Source organism: Nothoprocta perdicaria, unplaced genomic scaffold (genome assembly GCF_003342845.1).
Source record: "Nothoprocta perdicaria isolate Ctin4 unplaced genomic scaffold, notPer1 scaffold_125, whole genome shotgun sequence".
Taxonomy (NCBI): domain Eukaryota; kingdom Metazoa; phylum Chordata; class Aves; order Tinamiformes; family Tinamidae; genus Nothoprocta; species Nothoprocta perdicaria.
Genome location: NW_020454372.1, coordinates 782,863 through 806,689, shown reverse-complemented (window position 1 = coordinate 806,689; position 23,827 = coordinate 782,863). Strand labels below are relative to the sequence as shown.

The window sequence follows — 23,827 nt, the reverse complement described above, 5'->3', positions numbered from 1 at the left end:
GGAAAAAATGTATGTTTTTGTTTTTAAAATAAGAAAATGCAAATGGAACAAGGTCAAACACCACACTTTCTGCCAAACACTTTCTGCCGGTGTTGTCCATTAGTACACTGTGCACTTGGAAACTAGAGCTAAAAACCTCCCTGAGTGCATTGAATCAACATGGAATAAAATCTAGAGATTACCACTTTTATTTCAGATTTAGAGGAAAGCTTGTCTATTTTTCCAACCATCTGAATGTCATAATAGCTACTTTTCCTCCCCATGTACTTGCCCTCTCTTTTTTATTTTTACTGTTATAGCTATCGTAATGCTACAAATGTAAGACAGGATTGAGCATAAAAATTTTAGACAGTTAAATCTGGGTGAAAACAAGATGTGTCCTAAACTTCAAGGAGTGAGTGTTTTGAGTCCCATTAGAGAACAGTTCTCACAGTCTGATACATCCATAGGAAATCGGGGCAGTTAATAACACATTAGCCCTAGTGGAAAGATATGGAAAAGTAGTGACACAGAGACAAATGGAAGTGGTCCAGCTTGCCATTTGTCAGGGAATTAGACATTAAAATGTATTGATAAAAGAGTGATACAAATTGCTAAAATGCACAGAACCTTACCTCCAGGTGCCAGAATTAAGCTTTCAATCTACTAGACTTACCAGTCMAGGCAGTTACAGGCTGTCTTGATCAAGATCTACAGGGAGATCTACTCTAATAGGAGAAATATGTGCCTAAAGCAGGATTAAAGCACATGGCTGTCAGCCATTTCAATCCAAAATCATAACTCTGCTGAGCTGCCACCTAACCAGGAACATGCCTAAACGCAGAARGCACCTCCCTTTCCCTAAATGTTCCCTCAGTACCTACAGTTTTATTTTTGGTCATGCSTAGAACTGCCCTTATTTGAGTAACTTGGTCCCGAACTTGCATCTAAGCCCCATCAGAACCCAAAAAGGGTTCCTCAAACAGAGGAAAGAATGCCCTGAAAATACCCTTGGTGCAGATGAGCAGTTTTCCCAGGGTGAGTCCCAGTGCACTAGCACTCCTTGGAAGGCAGAAATAATCTCAGCTCTCTTACATGCAAGAGCAATGTTCTAACCATCAAGCTCTTGACAAACATGTGTTTCCCCATTTGAAAGGAAATCATCAGTTCCTAGAGGCTGTGAGAAGGAAGGAACATGATCTCGCCACCCCTGTCAAATAAAGACATGCTCAATGAGAAGGGAGTTTGGGTTCATTTCTCATACAACGGGCCAGGTAGCAACAGGCTACAGTTTCTCTCTCTGTAGATATAATTCTCACACCTCCAAAAGCTGTTAGTACCTATGTAGTTTTTATATAGGATGTCTTCATAGTATTCCAGCCCAAATAAGCACTTCTATGTTTCAACAGATGCAACAGATCRTTTCAGCTGGAAAGTGGCTTATTCTGGGATTCTTCTCATAGAGGTTACAAATTCTACCAGCTTCCAGTGTTCCTCTAGCTGCAAAGTTGCACTAGAGTTGTGTGATACATTTTTTGAAGGAGGTTGCAGTTCCTCAGAAACTTYTCCAAGTGTAGCATTTTGAGCTGAAAAGTATGTCCCTTAAGTTGGTCATCTTTGAGGTACAAAATGATATGGAATGATGGATCAAGATCTTCTGAAGTCCATGCAGAAAAATGGCTACTTAAAAAACTTCCCTGTAAAACAAAGATGTGGCTTTCTTCAGATGGGTTGATTTTTTTCTCTGAGATTATGTCCCTCAGTCCATCCATTTGACTTTATGCACACGCTGAAAAGTTTGGAAAACAGAAGATATTTWAACAATGTCTTAAGCAAATTATTGCATCAATAAAGTTACTTTTAAAAATTCCAAGCAACTTGGAAAGTTGGAAAGTTGGAAAGTATCCATCTCAAAATTATTTATTTTAAATTTTATGAGCAACATGAGCCCTTAAAGTTCACTGCTAACTGATGACCATATCACYAATAGGTGTCCATGTGGACTGCATTTCTAACAGGTGCTTTTATTTTCTGTAGCCTGCTTCCATCTTAGTTAAAACAGCCCTTTTGAGATCATTTCTCTGCTGAGCTGCCAGAGCCAAATATAGCACAGTGTGAAAGTTTGCTGCAATTTGATGCAGCAAGAAAAATGACATAACACTAATCTCACTTTATTTTTCTGCTAGTGTGACAAATCTTACATTAGTTACTGTGACAAACCTTACATTGATAAGCTGATCTCCTACCAAAAGACTGATGATTTCAAACATCAAAAAAATACAGGTGTGGTGCCACTGTAGTCTTAATCTGAAGCATCTTGAACCCAGTGATGGAACCTGAGAGCTGTTACACCAGCAYACGCATGGGCACTTGTAGAGGACCTGCAGAACAGAGCATGGACAAGTGTCACTGTGTCACCACAGCTCTGCCAAAGCCAAGTCCCAGTGGCTGAGCTGCATGACAGACGTGCATGGGTCAGTGTCCTCCCCGGAAAAAAACACACTGTACAGCCGAACTGCAGGACTGTTAAACATTTGCATAGCTTGGAAATGAACCATTCAGGAAAGTCACTTTCTCTTCAACCCAAGGATGTCCAAGTTTCCACAGTCGTTCCCGGGGCGCTGGTGGCTATTTGCAAACTATTGTCAAGCGGGCGGGAGAGGGGGGGRAAAAAAAATCCTCACTCCTGCAACACCACTGAAGTTTTCCATCTCCTCACTTGGCCCTTTGCTCCCCTCGGCTTCGCCGCCCTCAGCGCGGGGGCTGCAGCGGGACCGGGACCGGATCAGGGTCGGGGGCCGGGACGGGTCMGGGTCGGGATCGGGTCGGGGCCGGGATCGGGGCCGCGGGCGGGTTGCGGGAGGGTTGCGGGCGCTGCAGCGTTTCCCGCGCGCAGCCCCGGGGCGATGCCTGCTCCTGCCGCCGCTGTCAAGCAAGGCAAGCGCGGAGAGGAACAGCCCCTGGCCGGCGGCCAGCGCTCGCCCGCGTAGCTACCTCCCCCTGGCTAGCTGCTCCACAGCGCGGGGCTTCCTTCCTTCGCTCATTTAAATTATAGCGCAGAGAAAAACCCGAGGCAGAACCGCCGCCGAGCCGGGCCAGCATGTCCGGGACCAAATACGTGGACTCGGAGGTAGGGCCGCCTCACGCCGCCGTCCCGCGGGGCGCCGCGGACCTGCCGCGGCCCCTCCGAGCCGAGCGGGAGCCGCGGCCCGGGGGGCGCCGTCGAGGCCGCCTCGCTGCTGCCTCCCGCCCCGAGGGCAGCGCCCTTGCGGGAGYCGCGCGGAGGGAAGCGGGAGGCGGCTGCGGCGGGACAGGGGACACCCGCGTCCCCGAGGGCCAGGGCTGCAGCCGCGGCGAGGGCGGGATGGCGGGGGCGATGCCATGGGCTCAGTAGGGTCAGGGCAGCAGGGCGAGGGACCGCGGTGAGGGCGCTGTGGGGAGGGCAGCMAGGCGAGAGCGCGGCGGGCGAGGGCGCCGTGGCGGGCGCTATAGCGAGGGCGCTGCTCGGGGTGAGCGGCCGCAGCCGCCCGCTCCCCGCCAGCCCCGGAGCCCAGTGAGGTGCGCGGGGCCGGGGTCGGAGCAGGAGCAGGGGCCGGGGTCGGAGCCGGGGCCGGTGCTGGGGTCGGAACCCGGGCCGGGGCCGGGGCCGGTGCTGGGGCCGGTGCCGGGGCGCGCTCTCCCGGGACGCCTGGCGGCGGGAGCGGGCGCGGGCGGCCGCGCCGGGGCCGGTGGCGCGGGGGGAGCGGGGCGGCCCCCGCGGCGTTTAAATAGCGGCGGCGAGAGGCGCGGGCGCGCAGCGCCGCGGGAGCCGCGGCCGCCCCCGCCGCCCGCCCCGCCTCGGCGGCCCTGCCTCCCTCCCGCGCCTCTCCGCAGGGCTTTCTGTACGCGGCGCCCGTCAGGGAGCAGGGCAACATCTACAAGCCCAACAACAAGATGATGGCCGATGAGCTGAGCGAGAAGGCGGTGCACGACGTGCACACCAAGGAGATCGACCTGGTCAACCGCGACCCCAAGCACCTCAACGACGACGTGGTCAAGGTGAGGCGCAAGCGTGGCGGCCACGGGCACGGCCACGGGCACGGGGGGGAATGCCACTCGCTTGGCAGCTGCCGCCCGTCCTGCCCAGGCAGCGACACGGCGCTTGCGGACACTTCCAGGGGACAGCAGCTCTAGAGCCGCCTCCCTCCACCTGCTGCACGATGCGGGGGCGCTCGATCTTTTTTCCTTATTTTCTTTTTATTTTTCCGGAAAAGTGAGCACGGCGAGATGCGCGCTGGGCGCTCCCGCCGCGCCGCCCGCGGGCGCGCAGGGACCCGCGGCCGCTCCGCTCGGCCCCGCCGCGGCCCGGGACAGCGGGAAGGAGCTGCGCTCCCTTACGCAACGCCTGGCAGAGGGATTTTCCTTCCCTCGGGCGCGCACGGAGGCTGACAGGGAGGGGACACCCGCCCGCGCTGCGCAGCGCCGTCCTGCACGACCTGTAGGACCTGGCACAGATCGCTCTCCATGTGGGTGCGAAATCAGACGTGCTGGCCATAGCTTGCATTTCTTTTCTTTTTTTTTTCTTTTTTCTTTTCTTTTTTTTTTTTTCCCTGGTGTTTTCCCTTCCCGTTGGAAGTGATGAAAGGAAATGGGTTAATGGGTTAAGCAAAAGCTGACTGCACTCTTGCCTGGATTTTTTGACTGTGTTTTTAATCCAGAGCTAGAATGTTTCGACAAATCTGGGTCAGTGGAGATATTTTCTTAGAGTCACTTCGATCAGAAAATCATAAACCAACTTTTTTTTCCCTTTGGCAGAGGATTTTACAGTATGTATGTGAAGTCGAGGGATGCTGTCACCCAGGCCTATCTGACCCTAGGAAAAACAGGAGTTACCCAGTCTCATTGAGAAACTAAACCACCAACTGACTTAGTTTGGGTCCAGGACAGCACAGTCCTAATTCACCCAGTCCCTTGGTCAGGAAGACCCAAAGGCCTTCCCAAAATGGAAGTTTTATTCTTTACAGAGGGTAAAAAGATTGACCTTGGTCCCTGAATGTATGTCAGAAAGATGATTTACACTATCTGCAAACAATATAATAATGTCTCAAGTACCCTCAGATCCCACTGACTTCAACACATAGAGAAGGTGCTGAATGTATCTAACCATCCTGTTGCATCATCCCTCAGTGTTATTGCACAGCGTTGGCTCTTTAAGAAGCCATCACCAGCTTGAGATCTAGAAGGAAAAAGAGCAATGTTCACGTACTTTCGGAAAAAGTACTTCAAAAGTACAAAACTTCTGTTAAAATGGCTGATTTTTAAAAGGACAGAGCAATTCTTTTTTTTTTTTTTTTTTTTTTTTTTTAATTTTAGCCTTGGAGGAGCAGCTGATTAGGCAGGGAACGCAAGAGCTGAGAAATGAGACTGCACCATGGCTTGTTGCATGCAGCAACAGTAGAAGTCCCCAAAGCAACCAAACCTTCTGAGGATGAGTCATAGCCCCCAAGCAAGTTGGAATCTGGGTATCCACAAATTTAATGAGAGAAAGAAAGATCCTGCTGGGAAAGAAGGACAGCGCTGCTGGAAAAAACTCCTAACAGGCTAAAAGGAGATMAAAATGTGCACAGCCTGCCCTGCCCTCTCTGTCTCCCACAGGGGCAAARTAAGAGCTATAGGGACGGAAAAAAACAAGCTACTCAGTTTGTGCCTTCAAAATAATCATGGACCAACAAATGCATTCATTGAAATGCAGCAAATGACCCAAGTACCAGTTACGCCTCTGTATCAGCAAGGGAGTTTCTGGTCAAGACACAGAAATGTATCAAAAGCAATGTGATCTTTACCAGGCTGGATCCATTTTGCGTTGTAACATATTCWGCATATGTTACAAATGTGAGCATTGCAAAAGTACATTTTTCTKTCTTGTTTCCAGAACAAAAAAGATTATTTTGATTTTCATAAGCATGTACAAGTATTCCACAGATAGGTCCAGTCTGAAATGTCTAGAAAGGAATTTTAGCATAGTTCGACTGGATCCTGTTTTCAAGTTTGTCCTATTAGAAGTAGCCATAAATTCTGCTCCTTGTGGACAAACTCCAATTGGACCAAAGAAATTACAGATTCTGTTATTTCTTAGCTGCCTGTGCCCCGCTTCTGCCATTCTTGCTTCAGTTGTGATTTCTACAGAGCAGAGTGTTAAAAATATTCTTGTATAGCACTAAGGATCCTCAATCTCAACAAAGACATGGCATTGAAAGACATAGCAAAAATTAAAAAGAAAATTAAAAAGAAAAGAAAAAAAATCAGAGTAGTTTTAAAGCCAGCGGAGAGTTCAGGTTTAGCCCAGCTTGTTTAGAGAGTGTTTTTCTGGATTTTTTTTAGATTTTTCCACCTTTTAGTCCGCATTTGCCTCATTTCTTGCCACTTGGCTAGGAGACACAATAGCATGGAAGCTGGGGACAAGTCAGTCAACCATGAAACAGAGATTATTAGGCAGAGAACGAGGAATCTGCTCGGTAAGCAGCTCTCTAAAAGGCCTCAGTGTTGTCTGCATTCAAATACTTCCCATAGCACATTTTAAAAATAACCCTTGCTTGTGAGCATCAGGAGACATGTTCCCTTGATGTGCAGTGCAAAGCATCTGCCCGGCTTCCTCCGCAGGGGATAAAATGGTGCAGGCAGCAAGCCAGGCCAGGGAGAGGCACCTGATCCAGATCCTTTAGTGAAACTGGACAGGCAGAGCAGCTTTACGTCAGAGTTAGCGGTGAGCTTGACTTTGCTTACATTTCATCTTCAGATGATCCACCAAGTGGAAGTTAAGTCCTGTGCGGTTTCCAGGAAAGCGGGACAAATAATTGGATTTCTTTTTGGAGAAGGATGGAAATGAAGACTTACTGTACCTAAAGGATGAAAGCTGAGATACACAGACAGCAAAGCTGACGGTGCTGCACAGGAGGAAGCAGGATCTAGCAAAATTGCTAGAATTTCCTTCCTGCTCTAATTTCTTCAGCAAGGAACGGAAAAGAAGGAGTCTCTTCCTCATGCCACTGCCCTCACATGTCACCTCTTGAGGATGAGAGCACGGCAGAGTGATGCCRTTACTCAAGGCAGTGGGAAGGCTGGCTAGGCAAATAGGAGGCAAAAAGAGAAATTATCAAGAGAGAAACAGCTTCTGTGCACCAGGGAGGGCCTTCCAGTACTCACTTGGATACATGTATATATATATGTATATATATATTTCACCTTTCAGTTCTGTCTAGTTCATATGTACTTTCACTGGCAGATTCTTCTCTTCCACAATTTTCAGTTATGTCTGACAAGACACAAGTCTTTTTCTCTTATCGGTCATCTAGTCCCTGATGACTCAGGATTCATTTGAAGGCGCTTGAAGTCATCTTCCTTCTCCTCCAGAAATCCCTGCCTTTGCTTTTTGTATTTCCCCAAACAGTGWTTGTGTTTTCCAGATTACAGCTAAACTACAGTTGTCCAGCTCTTTGGAATCTCAGAGCATCTGTGTCTGTACAAAGTTTGCTGGATTGGGAAGAAATAGAGGAGGAGAGAGMCAATTTTCCTTCAACTCATAGCTGGCTTGTGCTTCTTGGTGCTTACTTGGTCCTTCCATGGGATAGGGATGGACCATGCAGCCTGTCCTGCATAACCYACTGCCTTAGGACTAGGGAGCCCCAAACATGCAGTCACATCCACAGATTGTAACTGTCATCTGCAGCAGTATACTAGAGAGAAAGCCTGTTGTACCATCCAGAACATAAATATTATTTTGTCTTAAACAAGTGATGTCTCTCTACTCTTTGTTGWGTAAGAGTCCTTTTCTCCCAGGAAAAAAAAAATGCCAGTATTTGGCTACACATATAACAATGCTGAGCTTTTGTACCAACTTTTAAACAGTTAAGTGTTCACGCCTGCCACTTACCAGCAATGCTGTTAAAGGCAATTCAGCTTACTGCAATGAAAAGTCTGGAATTTTTAGTCAGATGTTGACAAACAACATAATGCTGTTAGGGAAAACAGTACTACACAGTCATTTTAAGCTATATTTAAAACACTTTACAATTTCCACCACTTAAAAAAAATTGCAAATGTATTTAATCCTTCATGGTTATGAGCTGTCATTATTGTGCTGAGCACAGTAAGTGCACAGACAGGCAATCAAACAGAGCACTTTCCTTCTCCACACATCAAGACTGCATCTCCTTCTCCATTGACCCTACATTTGGCCTAGGCATAACATCTTACTTTTACACAACTACATTTGAACTGATTCTTAAACATCATGTCATATTAACATGCAACCCAAGTCTGATTCAAGTTGTTCTTCTGCAGCTAGTCTAGGATTCAGAGGTTAAAAGCTGGAGTTGTTAGGAAAGTTGCACAATAGCAGAACTGAGTAAGGCCTTCAACTTCTGAAAAATAGTTTTCTTTCACAGGACTTAGAAATTTCTGGATACCTTTTTGCTAGACATGATGTTTTGGACATTCTCAAGGACTGCARATAGTAATAGTAAGCTTCTTTCTTGAAAATTCTGCTTGTGGTATTATTAAAGCCTTATGCATCGCCTTCTTGCAAGATGAACATGACTCATAACTCCATAGGAAAATGTTCATTTAATGGCCAGAGGGATAGAGCCAACTATTCAACATGGATGTTCCTTTTGTTAAAATTTATTGGACACTATCTCAGATTCAGAGAAGATAACTATTTTTAGTTTTTGTTGAAATTTATACTTTAACAGAATACATTATACTTCAGAAAATCTTGAGAACAGTTTCAATTAATTTCAGAATGCTTAGCCAATTTATGGATGCAAATACTGTCTTCTGTTCCACATGGGATCTCTTTAACTGATAAAAATGATTGAGAATGAGGAAATGCTTATGGTAGAGTGGTCTGCCCATGAAGTCCCCAATGAGAATTTGATCTTTGGTCTATTGTAAGCACCAGAAAGAAACAAATACAGATGAACTCATATAGTCTCATAAAAGTCTTGATCTCCAGAAAAATAAAGAGGAAAACAGTTCTAAACTAAGGATAATTTCCCTCTGCTAAAGAGTTATGCTGCAGATTTCAGTGTTGAGCAGAGCTGAACAAGGACAAGTTTTCTCTGTAACCTTTTCCTTATCTGGAAATATACTTTGTTTTCAAAGAAATAGGAACTGATAAATTCAACTTCTCAGATAAGAAGTGAGAAGATGCCATCACAGCTTAAGGTGAAAGGATCACATTCCCTGTCCAAACTCCTGTGTGCTGAATTTTGGCGTGGAGTCCCAGAAAGCTCTCAAGAAACCTCCTAGGTTAATTACATCACTTCCTCTGCTGCCTTTGAAATCCTTTCTCAGAATCCAAATAAATATTTTAAAAAGCACATTCAGTTTTCCCTCAAGATCAGGTCAATATCTCCTGTGGACCTCAAAGTCTCCTATCCTTCTGTAAAGTCCAAGTTCATACATGCTTCTTCCAGTGCAGTTTATGACAAGACTACAACTGTAGAGTTGCGACACCTTGTTTTTATTTTGCAAAATATTAGAAAGTGGTATCTATCTCATATTGCAGGATCAGTAGTTTGAGATCTACCGTTGGAAAGACAACGTTTTGACACAAGAAATGCAGAGATCTTTTCTTTTTTGTAAAGGAGCAGAGGGGGCATGCATATTTAAGTTGCACAGATTTACTGCAAATGATTGCAGCAATTAGCAGGAATGTATCTGTGTGTATTGTAACTAGTTAAGTCTCCTCTCCTTGATCTTGCTTGCAAATGTTAGAGAGAAACTGAATTTTAGATCTACATCTCTCTCAAAATTATGTCTTTCTATGCATTTACCATCTAAAGAGCCTAACATCACTTTCCCTCATTTTCCCATTGGTGCCTAAATTTAGTGGGAGGTGAATCTAGAACAAGCTCTAGAAAGTGACACTTAAGGCTGATAAAAAGTGATACTTAAGGCTGACAATAGTAGTTTATTTCCTTACTAAAAAATCCATCTACATCTCATGAATAGAGGGTTTGGTTGTGATGTTTTAGTTAAGAAAGTGTCTGTATATAACCTGTGCAAGTAGACACTTCTGTGACATGAACAGAGATGATAGAGATTAAGTCTAAATCCTACTGGAGCATTTAGAAGCATAAATGCTAGAGTCTTCTACTGGAATCAGAGCTCGAGAGAGTTCATGGGAACATTTATATCATAAGGATTCTTAAGTCTGAGAAACCTATTAAAAGTCAACATAGTAATCTAAAAATCTGTTTAACAAAATCCATTTATTTTAGTTTAGTTAGGTTTCTGGATTAACTCCAGACCCCACTGGAATCAATAAAAAGATTTCCATTAGTATCTACATGGTCAAAATTTCACCCCGGTGTTGGAGTTGATGCATATGCATCTTTAAACATACAGATATGTACACTTGTCTCATTCCTTGCTAAAACAGCTATATCAAACATGAGATGGAACATGAAACAAACCAAAAAAAATGCTTAATAGGAGCTCCACTTTGGGAAAAGTGTAGTGACATCCCAGCTGCCCCGCCACTGGGTAGGAAAACAGCCACTTTGTTTTCTGTCCGAATGCTTGCTCTGACAGCATCCATGTATTTTCCAAGGRAACTGACTGATACGGTGTTCCCACCTGCACAGGAAGTTTAGCTCTGTTTCAGAGCAGAGCAGCTGTCTCCTTCAAGCTGTTATTTATTCCTTCTGCTGCACTCAATTGAGATAGGTCAGGCAAATGCTTCAGRAAGAGATCTCTGGAGTAAGCCCTGCTGCTGCAGCACTGACCTGTTGGCATCGATAGCATTTTTCTCACATGAGTAGTTCTGCAGACTTGAATGAAAYTGTCCATCTGATTAGGACTTCTCTGGGATGGAATCAGTAACTCAACATGGTGAGGAAGTGAGATGTTGTTTTCTTGGTAATTGCTAATGAATTATTTTTTGACTATTTTCACTGATTTTTAGCTGGTGAAATGATGATCTGCAATCATGATCTTCTTCCAAGTTATGACATTATTGGAAATTGTTCACGATCCATATGAATATTTGCTATTTATGTAGTAATGGTCATTCTTGCCTGGACATGTTTTTTCCTCTCGGGCTAGATGAGTATAGTCCTTCAACTCTGTTTTCCAGCAGAAATGCTCTTATTTATTAAAGCATTGTTTGCTTTTTGGCATACTCATTAGTACTCAGTAAAGAYTCACTATTTCCATGAAGAGATCTGCCAGCAAAAAGCTCTTTTTCTGAAATATTATGGAAAATAGACATGGCAAAATGGAATGTAATTCAAATTAATTGGTCAGTTTGAACAAATAACTGGAGTGGAACCCTTCTGCTTGCTTGTTTAGGATTCTGTTTGCCTTAGATTTATTCAATTGACATTTTTTTCTGCATTTACATGGTTCTAGCCATTTGTGGTCATGGTGTTTCTTTCTTTGTTCGAAGAAATGAGTCTTGTGCCTGCTAATCTGGAGTCCCAGTGAGAGCAGTATGCTCTGAAGCCTGAGTTCAAGGTTGTCAGACAGCATCTAAGTTTGCTAGGTCCGATGYAGGGAGGCTCCTGGGGCTCCTGTCTTCTGATGGAGCTCATGCCATCTCTGGGGCTGCTGGGGCTAYGTAGTTGGTAATCATCCATGCTGCAGCCTGAGGCTCATGTAAATACTCTGAAGGCACCAGAGTTTTGCCTTTGTAGCACATCTGGCAGCACCTAATGTTTWCTCTTAAAAACTATGGCTTTTGCTCTTTATCTTCTCCAAGGTATAACTGCATGCTCAGGCAGAAGGAWGGACTGTGCTGGATGTTCCCTCTGTAGTAGGGACAGCAGAGCAGCCTCCTCTTCTTGTAAATGTGAAATTCTGCAAAGTGCTGCATCCTACGCCTTCAAAAAGTGAAATCACCCGATGTCTAGGAGCTTCTCTCTAGGAAGAGACTGCTCTACCCCTACAACCTTAGTATCTCCCATGCTTTTTCCCTCTGATGCAGTAGAAACTACCTAATATGCTATTTATTGTTATCTGATAAACTGTGGGAGTGGTCTGGAAAAGAGTAACTAGTAGGTATGTAAGCATGAAATTTTAAAGGGTGAGTTAAGTTGATACCACTAATCTAAAAACGTGGTTAACTGCATTTACTGTGGTGCCTTTATTCTCTGAGCACTGTAACTGGCCATTTTTAGCTTCCAAATGGTGGGTGGAAGTACAAAACAAAATGTCTTATGCTCACATCTTTTCTATTTTTTTTTTTTTTTTTGTTATAACAGTCTTCCCCAAAGCTTGCAGCTACATTTCTCCTGAATGAACACCTCAAAAATGTGACTCATGACACAGGACAGTATGATATTTTATGATCATTTAAACATTTGCTTCAGTTGAGTTTTTGTTATGGTTTGGTTTGGTTTTTGTTTGTTTTTGAAAGGAAGCAGAGTGCCATGGGTCTTCCACAAAGTAAATTTATTGCAACAGAAAAAAACATTTTATCTGTTTCTGCTCTACCTTGATTTGTTACTAGTTTTATAGGGGCACAACATAATCTAGGGAAACAGCATTATACTTACAGTCTTGGTGTAATGGAAAAGGCTGTTTTAGCACAGCACAAGGTTAGCAATAAAGACAGTCTCCATATTTGGTGTTAAAAAATGTAAAGAAAACTATCCCATGGGTCTTTCTTGAATACACATATATTCGTGCGTGTAAATTTTTCACCAAAGGCCTGGCTTRCAATCTGACTTGCCTATAGCCCTAACCAGGCAGAATATTTAAGCACAGTGATCCCACTTTGGTGAKATAGTTCACATTTTTCAGGCTATGTGCATATGTCAAAAGTCTACCTGACTGGAGACGTTAGTGATCAACCACAAGAGATACTGAGGTTCTGTGAGGACCCAAGCAGCTTTAGAGTGACCCTCTCCAAGATATTGAAGATATTCAGAAAACAGGCATGTTCAGCAACTGTCCGGATCCCCCTAAATAGAGCAGTGTTAGTGTCTGCTGGTGCAAGCTGTGTGTTTTGAGCACAATAATAAGACATAGACACCACACACAAAGATTTGAATTATTGCAGTTATACTCCTTAGAATTTAATTAGGTCAAAATTGCCATAAAATGTGGTGATTTTGATTATTTTTTTCTGAGGTAATTCCTCAAAGAACACACTTCTTCAAAGGGCAACATAACTGTTAATAGGCAAATTGCAGTTGGAATTTAAGGCACCTTACTAGTGTGCCAGATTGTGCTACACAGAGAATAAAATGCCAGGGTCAACTATTCTCATGTATAAAGCATGTATTCATGAGTCAACTGTTTATTTTAAAAAACAATAACTTCACACTCTTAAGCTTTTTCAATTAGTCGGAATTTCTTTAAACAGACTTTGAAAAATAAGACATCCTTCATACCATTTCCCTTTCTTGTAAATACATCTTTTAGAACCACAACAGGTCCTTAATTTCTTTACTAAAGTTTAATAAACACACRCAGAGCAAAAGAAGCTGCCGTACTTCTCTAGCAGAACCAGACAAAAGCTTCAAGCAATGTAAAAATCGGGTTTACAAAACTGAATAGTAGGAAACAAAGAATAGTTGAAGTCAGGAAGTGTATTGTAGGCATGGAACAGAAGTTGATAATGTTTAATAGCTTTGGCTGAATCAGAAGGCTATAGTGAGTTATTAGCATCCTTCAGTGGTCAAAACAGATTTCCTTTACTTGTGTCCTTTTCACAAGTGAATGTGCCTGTATTTTCATGAGCTTGGCAAGTAACTCGTGATTATTTCACAGCACACCCTGACAACTCTAGATCAAGCTACACACTCAACCTGTAATTTGCAGAACAAGACTTATGTATAGCCTAAGCATGCCTTCATGCAGATAAAACAGAGTTGTTCACAGATTTACATATGCTTGATGCTTTGGCAAAAAGTGCAGTTGAATAAAATACCTCAAATAAAGGTATCTTATTCTTGTGAGCCAGTTAGGTTCCTTTCTACAAATTAGTGGAGAGCTGCAGAGTGTCCTTCTTTCCTAGGTCATGTTTCTGGCCACTTCTGTCTCTTCTATTGTTCCTATTTTTACATGACTTAGTTCATTTGGACTCCTGTTATCAATCTGATGACACTCACCACATTGAGTGCTACTGAATTAAAAAACAGAGGAAAATGATAGAACAGAAATGGAGGTGAGTAATCTGAATGACATAAATAACACTTTTGCAAGATAAAATGCATTCAGTGATCTATTTCTGCTGCTGCAGCCTGTGCAGCCCTGTGAGTTAAAAACAGGATCTTTTATGGGAGTGGTTCAGTGCCGGAAGAATCTGGGTGATATCTCAGTTCCTGCAGTGTAAGAACTTATCTGTACTGCCTGCGCTATGAAATAAATAGAGCATTTCCTAGCTAGTGGGATTAATATGTGATCTGGTAGCAGCCAAGAATTGGAAGAGCCCTGTTTACACAAGTTCTTTGCACCTCAAGTGTTAGCATTTCAATTGTAGCTGKATTTATACATACATACTTTTCATGTATGTAATTTTATAACATTATTATGGTTTTTAGGCAGTTCACAGATTCCTTTTCACATTGCATTAATCTAAGRGTTCTTAGTGTTATCAGACTTTAYCTTTTWTTTTCTTTTATTTTTATCAACCTTTTTACTCACCAGTACAGTTTAGTATCCCTCTCTATTCCAAGTGAAGCAMRGTGGAAAATGGAGCCTGAGTAATAACTAAATAGAGATGATATAGTTGTGAGACACCAATTACTGCTCCTGCAACACCATCTATTCAGGTTATGTGTGACTGGTGTCAACACTCCCTGAGCTGCTAAAGTTACTCCAGGAAGGAACCTCTTGCCAGTTGTCGGAAGCCTGAATATGCATCCATTACCACCTTGCAGGCAGGCTGATTCCTGAGTGCTTTTAAGACTCAAATGTTTCATATGAGCTGAGAAAACCCAGCAAAAGATGTGATGTTCTGGCATCAGCATCATCCCTTGGTGCCCATMTGGAAATGCTACATGGCCTGATTCTTCTGTCAGCTCCACAACGTTAATCTGTACGCGTCCTGGAGTGCAGGACAGGAGACTGACGGTTTCAGAAAATGATCATCTCAGAAGGTTTGCTTATTGAGCTTGAAACCAATGAGATTACCAGCTTCCATCCTTCAGTAAAACATTCATTATAATGAACTATTTTAAAAGCAAATGTCAAATTACAGGCAGTTTTACTGTTTATTTTAAACGGTGCATAAACATTGTATTAAACCATGGTTTCTTTCTCCATGCCATAAATATTCTTTGCTGATAAAAATACATCCCAGAGAGCAAATTAAAGATATAGGCATTAAAAGGCTGATGGAACTCAATGTTATTGCCCTTTTAGAAAGATTTAATACTTTGCTTATCAGATAGATAGTTGAAATAGAGAGACTCTGCCACAACTTCAGGCATGACCCTCCATGTACTTAACTGCTCCATGATGGTCGTGTGCACAAACYGGCTGTACCGGTGATGTCATCATGGACATGTTACTCACTTCCCCGTATATACATCCCAATCTTTTCACCCTATGATGCAATTCTAAAATCCACTTCTGATTGTTTCATTTGGTAATCAAGATCAAAGTACGTGCAGCAAATTTTCTTGCTAGAATGCAGCTAACTTTTAATGACAAATTATTATTTTATAGATATTTTACTTCATAAAACTATTCTTGTGTCACTTATAAGTAGCACAAAATATATAAGGGACACAAAGTATATTATTGCCTGTGATGCCTTTCCCAGAATTAGAATTATTCCCGCAAGATCTGCATTGTTTTACTTGCTGAGATTACAGAGCCCAAATAATTTCCAATTTCCTGCCTTTATTCAGTGGTGATTTTGAGTGTAGATATAAAATGTGCTTTATATACTGTGTTTATACACTGATTTCAGTGAAATTATTTTCTAAGATTTCTAACAAAAATTCATGAATATGACCCATGAAAGCAGAAGTTATTTCATCCATACGAAATTATTGGGAAAGAGAACTGTGATTCAAACTATCTTTTCATTTTCTCATTTTGTAGCTATTATGCKCTTCAATTTCAGCAATTCCAGATAGATTTCCAGCACTACACGTCTCTACAGACAGGTGCATAGAGCTGTGCTGTGTCCCTTGCGTATCCAACCAATGCAAATTTTGACGTTGATTTTAACACAAGTTTTCAACAAAAGAATTTCCACACAAATGCTATTTTAGGTGTGAGGATGATTTAATATTTCCAAAAGAACCTTAAATCATTTCTGGATCACTAGAGGATAGACGATAGTGAAGAAAAGGTTCATAGTTTGCTTTATGTGTTGCCTAGAGAGAAATATTGACCATATTTAGGCAGAGCTCTTTAGGCCCAATAATATGTTAAGACTGTTTGATGTTGCATATTCAAGATATTTGATATCCCAAATGATTCAAAAATTTACTCACAAGAATTTTTAATAATTTTAGTCAAGCAGATTTAGTCACTGGTATAATTAAATGCCTGGAACTTCTGAAGGAAGACTTAGATTTACTAAAATTGGTAGGAAAATGCTGAACAATTCAAATGAAGAAAGGCTACCAACTTCTACAAGGAAACAATCCAATAGATTATACATTGTTGTTTTGGAATCATCTTTTTTTTTGTAAAGAAAACTGCAAACTACAATGGTTTCTAGCATTTTTTTTCTCTTGTTGCAAAACTGGTAACTTATTTGGAGTTGATTGGAGACTCAGCAGGAAACAGAGGAAATCTTCCCATTCTGATGTATATTTTAGATGAAAAGAAATGTAAATGTATTGCTCTTACAGCTCTGCTCCTTCCGGCATGCTAAGATACTATTGCTTTGGTTTTTGAAGGTTTTGGCCCATATCATGTTTAGCCTGCTCCTGTACATCTTCACTTATGGCAGCAGTATAATCAGACTTTGAGATCAAGTCCCAGGAATATTTTTTTTTTCCTATCTATCTTACACAGTCATTTACTTTTTGTTTTGTTCTGTTTTTTTACAGAAGAATACTATTCTTACGTATTGTGACATTCTTCTTCCTATCGAATGCAGTACCTATACAATTTTGTTGCGCTGACTAAATTAAATATCCTGTGTTGTGGATTACATCAAACACATGGTTGCTGGACATGGAGTTGAAAAATCCTGACTATTCTGTTAATTTTCTAATAGAAATGTTATGACAATTAAGCTTCCTGAATAGCTCAGTATTCCAACAGAGATCACTAAAATATGCATGTTGGAATGTACTGCTTCCTTAGGTGATGTTTTGGRTGAGCTATGAATAATAGTCAAAACTATGAAATATGTGAAAGAGTATGTTTCTTCTAAATATTACTATGTTAGTCTGTCCATGTCTTTCATGAACAGAATGTTATCACGTAAACAGGATAGGTTGGGACAAAATGACTTTACTATAAAGAGCTTCCTTATGTTCAGCACTGCGGAAGAGATCCCTAATCCTTTGACTGAAGAGAAGCTCTATTTTATGCAGAAGAAAATCCTGTATATTGTTTTTCAGACCGCTTAAAACTCTTTATGCCTGATTCAAAGTACATTTTTAAGTAGCTACCTCAGCATTTATTCACTGTCAAAATCCACCACCTGTATACAAGAAAGGATGGGAAAACCCAGATAAATGGAACTTGTTTTATTGATGTATGTTGGAGATGGGGCAGAAGTGACTACTTCTATTCCATTTGGAAAGATCTGAAAAGGTTAAGACAAGAAACATATGATGACCTTGTTCACCTGGCCTTCCCTTTAAGTAGACTTCGGGGTCATTCCATACCCTTAAGTCTCTAAGAAGGAGGAAATATATATATATCTGTGAGTTCATCTCTATCTAACATAAGATGACTAATTCTGAACTAATTATCTGAGTTTCCTGATAGTCGCTAGAAAATGATAAGACTGATTGATATCTTAGACAACATGCAAGAATGACCATCACTTTGGGATGTAGGAAGTACTAGATTTAGCATTTGGTTGCAGGGAACCATTGCTTTCCAAGAGAGGGGATTCTGGAAGCTGCACTTGCTGAGTGTCCACTTGACCTGATTTTGTGCTCTTCTTTGCTGCAGATTGATTTTGAAGATGTGATTGCTGAGCCAGAGGGAACACACAGCTTTGATGGGATTTGGAAGGCCAGTTTCACCACCTTCACTGTTACAAAATACTGGTTTTATCGCTTACTGTCGGCAATCTTTGGCATTCCCATGGCTCTCATCTGGGGCATCTACTTTGCCATTTTGTCATTCCTGCACATCTGGGCAGTGGTGCCTTGCATAAGGAGCTACCTGATTGAGATCCAGTGCATTAGCCGTGTCTATTCTATCTGCATCCACACGTTCTGCGACCCGCTTTTTGAGGCCATAGGCAAAATGTTCAGCAGCATCCGAGCCACAGTACGGAAAGAGATTTGAGGGACCTTTCAAGGAGAGTCATCAGCCTAAAGCGGGATTGGGTATTTAGTTTCGTTTGGAGTTTCTTGGTGCCAGTTTCAAGTTTTCCAAAGCAACATGCAGCAACCGGTGGTGGATAGACTGGCCCAAAACAATCACTTGCTCAGTGTCCTTTTCTACTCTTTATTCCTACTGGACTACTTATTCTTTTTTTCTTTTTCTTTTTTTTTTTTTTTTTTTTTCCCTTAAACCTACCTTTCAAACTAACCTTGAATTGCTATTCTTCCTTACCGGTTGCATATCCTCTTACTGACAACTCAGAAACTGAAGTGCTGTTGTTGGATTCCTTTTTATCCTGTCATTCATTCCTTGTAAGCAAAATCAACAACAGTGTTGAAGAACTGCAAAAGTGCTTTCCAACTTTAGAAAGCCACTGTGGCCAAAGAGTGTAGAGCTACTGCAGCAGAATGAACATGACAAGCTGGCAGATTTTTAGCAGAATGTTCTTTTTCTATTGTATTGTCAGATGACCACAGCCGTTTAGAGTCCTGGTCAGATATGGTGTTCTGTGAATAAATTAGTTAAGTAAACAAATTGCTTAAACTAATGTATGCTTTGAAAATCTAACACTTTATCAGGTTGAAGACATTGACATATGAAAGTTTTCATGTCCATAAAAAGCTTCAGTTAGTGCCTTTCTATCTCATTCTCACTTTTGGAAGTTTGCAACCAGCTGTTTTTCAACCTTTGCTAGAACTGCGGAGGCAAACTGAAGTTRAAAACTAAAACTGGTCATTATGGAAATGTTTCCTGACTGTGACTTGTGATGCAACCCTTAGTTAGCATTTAGGTGCTTATCTCATAGTTTTTTTTATTGTTGTTGTTCAAATATTCRTATAAATACATATATCAAGTAGGCCAGAGATAACCCAGAGTTACAAAGAAAATAGAGGTGTGCCAAAAGTAAGCCACATAATGCCAAGAGGGAGCTGTCTCTGAGAGAATCTTTCCTATCATCAGCTTTAAACACTTTCCTATCAGCAGAAGTCAGCATGCCACTAGTCCATAGAGTCCACAGAATATTTTCTGGAGAACTGATGCTTTACTGAGTCTAAACTAATCCATCTCAAGAGATGGTTTAGAAATTTCACATTGTGTATTCTTTTTCTTTTTTTTTAATTATTTTCTTTAGCTGAGCTGCAAGGAAGTCTTAAATGGAGGATATTGTGTGAAACTATCATATGTTGCAAAGTACAAGGCCTAGAATATAAAGCCTTTGCAACATAATGTTGATGCTGTGACCTACAAGAGCTTTTAGTCCTCAGGACAGTACTGTGTTCAGAGATACTGTGTGTATCCTCATATGGTTTGCATAAAGCATATGTAAAAATAACTGTGAGGGTCACCAGCTTTAAAAACGTCTTTATAAACCTTTGTAAACCTCACTGGGGTCTGAGCCTGCTCCAGTTGGGGTCTATGGCAAAACAGTTCTTGGCCTCTGAGAATGTAAGATGTGGCCCTTAGATTGAACATGGAGCTGCCTGGTACACCTACAGCTTTATAATTAGTGCTGATATCCCACGTATTGCTTTACCTAACACAGGAGTGCCTTCAGTTCAATTGCTGCCAAAGCGTTGATGATTGTGTAGAAAATGCTGCGTTTTTTAATGGGGGGTAGGGAGGGTGCACACAGAAGTTACAAACATATTAACTACTATTGTTTGCATTTAAAACAGACACTGGTATGGATAGAGTTTTATGTTTTTCTATGTACATAACGGAGAGTGTACTATTATAGAGTTTTGCAGTATTAAAAACAAGCAACATTGTAAACAAGAAATATTTTATGAGGAAAATCAGTCTGAAAGAAACCTTCTTGATTTACCGTATAAACTGTATATCCTGAAAGATGTCTGTTCACTTAGATTTATTAGTCCCTAATCCAAATACATTGCTGATCAAAGACATTTAAATCATTGTTATATGCTTACAGACATAACTGACACTTTTTTTTTATTCTGCATGTACATTAAAGACTATAATAAAAAGATGTTTAATGGTAGCTCCTGTCTGACTTTTATTCCTAGAAAACTGAATGAACAAATCTCATGTTGCTAGGAAGCCAACCTTAGTATTTCTTGATTAAGGTAGAAGAAGTTATGTCATGTTTCTCAGGAAAGAATGTGCAAAATACTAATTTATGACACAAGATCTGACCTATGAAGGTTGTTCCCTCCAAAAAAAAAAAAAACCCTTTTCTTTACAAATAAATATTTTCTGTTACTGAGTAAATAAGCAAAAGGACTAGTAAAGATGTTTAATAATGACCTTGGACAAATTCTTTTGATTTCTGTTTCTGAACTTCTCTATATTCCAAAAGAGAATAAAGCTATTTACTTATAAAGAGACTTAAGATCCAATAAATTGGACAATATCATAACAAAAAGAGTGCTTCTAATTAATTTTATATAAAAGATCTTAGCCATCTAAAATTCAGCGCCAGATTGTCCTGATAGCTCTCAGTTAAAATAAATTAAAACTTTCCTTTAGACTGTGGTGAAACAGAACTTTTCCTAATGAAAGTTTGTTTTAACCTAAGTATTTACTACATGTAATTAGGGAATGACAACTTTTCCCCACCCATACACAGACACAACTTGTGACAGAGCAGTCTTTGTCTTTGAGGTTATTGCACAATATCTGTCTCACCTTTACCCGAATACATAAAAATCCATTACAGCCAATAGTAGGCTATTATAATTCTACCTGCAAATCTATTAGATCTATTTTAATGTTCAGATAAAAAAAAAAATCAGCAGAAGATGGTCTGTTGCATGTTTTCCAATAGCAGAATGGTGTTTTAGTGTTATTTAACGGTACAATGGCAGTAAATAATGCATTGAATGTTCTGGACAAGGTATTAGGAGAAAATTCAAAAGAAGATTATGAAAAGTAAATTGAAGATTGCAGTAAAAAAGTAAAGCAARTGAATATGCCAGTATTCAAAAACATCTTCCTTTTGGAAAGAGCCTGATAGATTTAGAATAGCACAACTATTCATTTATGATGTCACATGGCCAAAATTCTTCCTGAGGGGAACACACCGATTTGACTTATTACTTACTGCACTGCCCATAGAACCTCTATGACCTCTCTTGACCTATTTCCTTAACACCCAGGGTCCATGTATGGGGGAGCCAGGTGGTCAGTCTAAACAATCCAGATCAACCTGATTTTAAGAAATGTTATAGCTAGAGGGTGCAATCATTGGTTTTGTGGTTTATCCCTTTCGGTTGTTTAAGAACAGAACTCTGCAGAATATTTGTTTGGAATATATATTTTTTAATCTGGTTGCCAAAAGGTGTAATTACAAGCCATAAGCTTTTGTTAATGGTGGAGAATTTCCATGAGTGCATCTAAGCCAACTTTTCTCTCTTTCTTGATTTAAACTAGAGTTGCTCTCTGTTCATTTGCTTTCTTTTGTTGTCTCAGGTGACTGCTGCATCCGTCTTTTTTTCCCTTGCCTCCAGAGGAAGAGGAGGGAAGCATAGAGTCAAATCGCTGCCAAACTAGAAGGTCTCTGTCATCTTCAATTTYGTCTTAGTAGATTTTATTTTGCATTTATCTTACTTGATGTCATGCTTTACAGGTTGTGTTATTCCCGTCTTGCTTCCTTCTCTAATACCTTTAATTAAGTTTTTCATTGTATCATTCAATTAGCACATCCTGCTAATTATTTTTACCAAAGATAGTGAAAGTGGAAAGACTGTGATTAGACCATAGTCACTAGTCTGTGTCTTTCCATGTGGCCTTCATTTTGTTCTTTACATAACCCTGTGAAAGACACRTTTTATTGCTGTGTTCAGATACAATCCACAGAAGGCCCTAGGCTCAATCCTGTTMTCTCTTTTTGCTTTGAAAATCTGAATTTACATAACTCTGCAGATGCCTGATCTGCAGAGTTTAAAGGCACATAATTGCCAGTAAAATTGTCAGTAAAGGCGTCCAGGTCACATCTAAGCACAGCTGGGACCTAGAGATGAGATGTTGCTCTGCCTGCCTTCATCTCCTGTGGGAACCCAAGGTGATCGGCATTCCCAGAGACACTAACTTGGACTCAGAAATACCTCCTTGAGGCTCGCAGTCAAGCTGTCAGCTTCCTGAGATAGAGGGGAGCTAAACCCTTTCCACTGCACTCCCTACTGTAAGAGTGAGCAGCTCATGGGGCAGTTTGCTAACCATTAGGATTCCCTCTTCATATGGCCTGTTTTCCTCGTGTGCCGCCAAGGAACTAGCTGTAGACCTCTAATAGGGCATGATGGTTTCCAATAGGAATGCAGTTGCCTGACAGGTACTGTCTGGCCACCATGGCATCCATCTAGTGGCCTGAAGTCTTCAGACCCAGGTTTTCTCTTTCTGCAAGCTCTCAGCAGTGCAAAGAGGAGTAAAAGCAGCTTTCAATCACTGTCGTATTCTCCAGTTCCAACAGTTCTACCTATAATACTGTTCTATAGTTTGAAAGAGTGGGGGTCGAGGCTGAAGGCTGTTCTGTTCTCTACAGAGACTGTTGCCCTTGGGGAGTGTTTTGGCACCCTTATATGACAATCTCGCATGATCGTATCTTTGAAACTTTATCCAGGAAATAGGTACGCATTGGCACATCTGGACACTAACAGTATTTTCCTGGTTAGTTATTCTGACCTGCAAAATATGCTCTACACTTGAGGATCAGCCGAGACAACCCTTAAAGCACCAAAGGATCTGTTGTTGTATAACTTGTTGGCAGCTGTCAGAACGGAGGCGTTCATCTGCAACTATTACTCATCAAAACATTCAACATGCCCATCTCTAGCAACCAGAGCTCCACATGCAGTTTGCCAGATGTGCATGTTGCCAGAAACTCTACTAGCAGAAAACCAGAGTGAAAAAAGTGATGTGGAAACTAAAGAGCAAAATGGAACAAATCTTGATGCTAAAATAAGTATGTGTGTGTATATATATGAAATAGGAAGGAAAAGGAAGGAAAAGAGGAAGGAAAAGGAAATTATATCAAAAGGATATCTAAGTATATCCTATCTAAGTATACTATCCAAAAGTATACTATGTAAGTTGGGATAACATCTAAGGAGGGATAACAAGAGCATGCTGAGAACCATGCTGGGGAATCACTGAAAGCTGCAGTCAGGACTCAGGAAGCAAGAAGAACAGTCTGCAGGCATTCCCAAATGTCCTGGGGATTCATAACATGTGTATATCTGCTGAGCTCAACATGTGTTGACTTGCCAGGCCACTCATTTTATTAATACGATCTGTCCCACTTACACAAATCCTCCACTGTCATCTGGGCTCACTGTATGACAGCAAGTATCCCAACAATAGCATCTGACAACAGAAAAGAGCATAAAGTTCTTGCAGATTTGGACGAGCATTGTCAAAATTTATT

General features: G+C 41.2%; 1 protein-coding gene across 1 annotated transcript; it reads left to right on the top strand.

Annotated features, from left to right (window-relative positions):
* Window positions 1–3,054: 3,054 nt before the first annotated feature.
* On the top strand, window positions 3,055–18,601 carry CAV1 (caveolin 1). The gene is made up of 3 exons (XM_026033230.1): window positions 3,055–3,109; window positions 3,853–4,017; window positions 18,064–18,601. The coding sequence occupies exons 1-3, from the start codon at window positions 3,080–3,082 to the stop codon at window positions 18,403–18,405; spliced, it is 537 nt and encodes a 178-aa protein (XP_025889015.1). The 5' UTR covers window positions 3,055–3,079; the 3' UTR covers window positions 18,406–18,601.
* Window positions 18,602–23,827: the final 5,226 nt, after the last annotated feature.

Coding starts and splice junctions, on each gene's coding strand:
- CAV1 (XM_026033230.1), top strand. CDS start 3,080: ATGTCCGGGACCAAATACGTGGACTCGGAG. Junction 3,110..3,852: donor CCAAATACGTGGACTCGGAG/GTAGGGCCGCCT, acceptor GCCTCTCCGCAG/GGCTTTCTGTACGCGGCGCC. Junction 4,018..18,063: donor TCAACGACGACGTGGTCAAG/GTGAGGCGCAAG, acceptor TCTTTGCTGCAG/ATTGATTTTGAAGATGTGAT.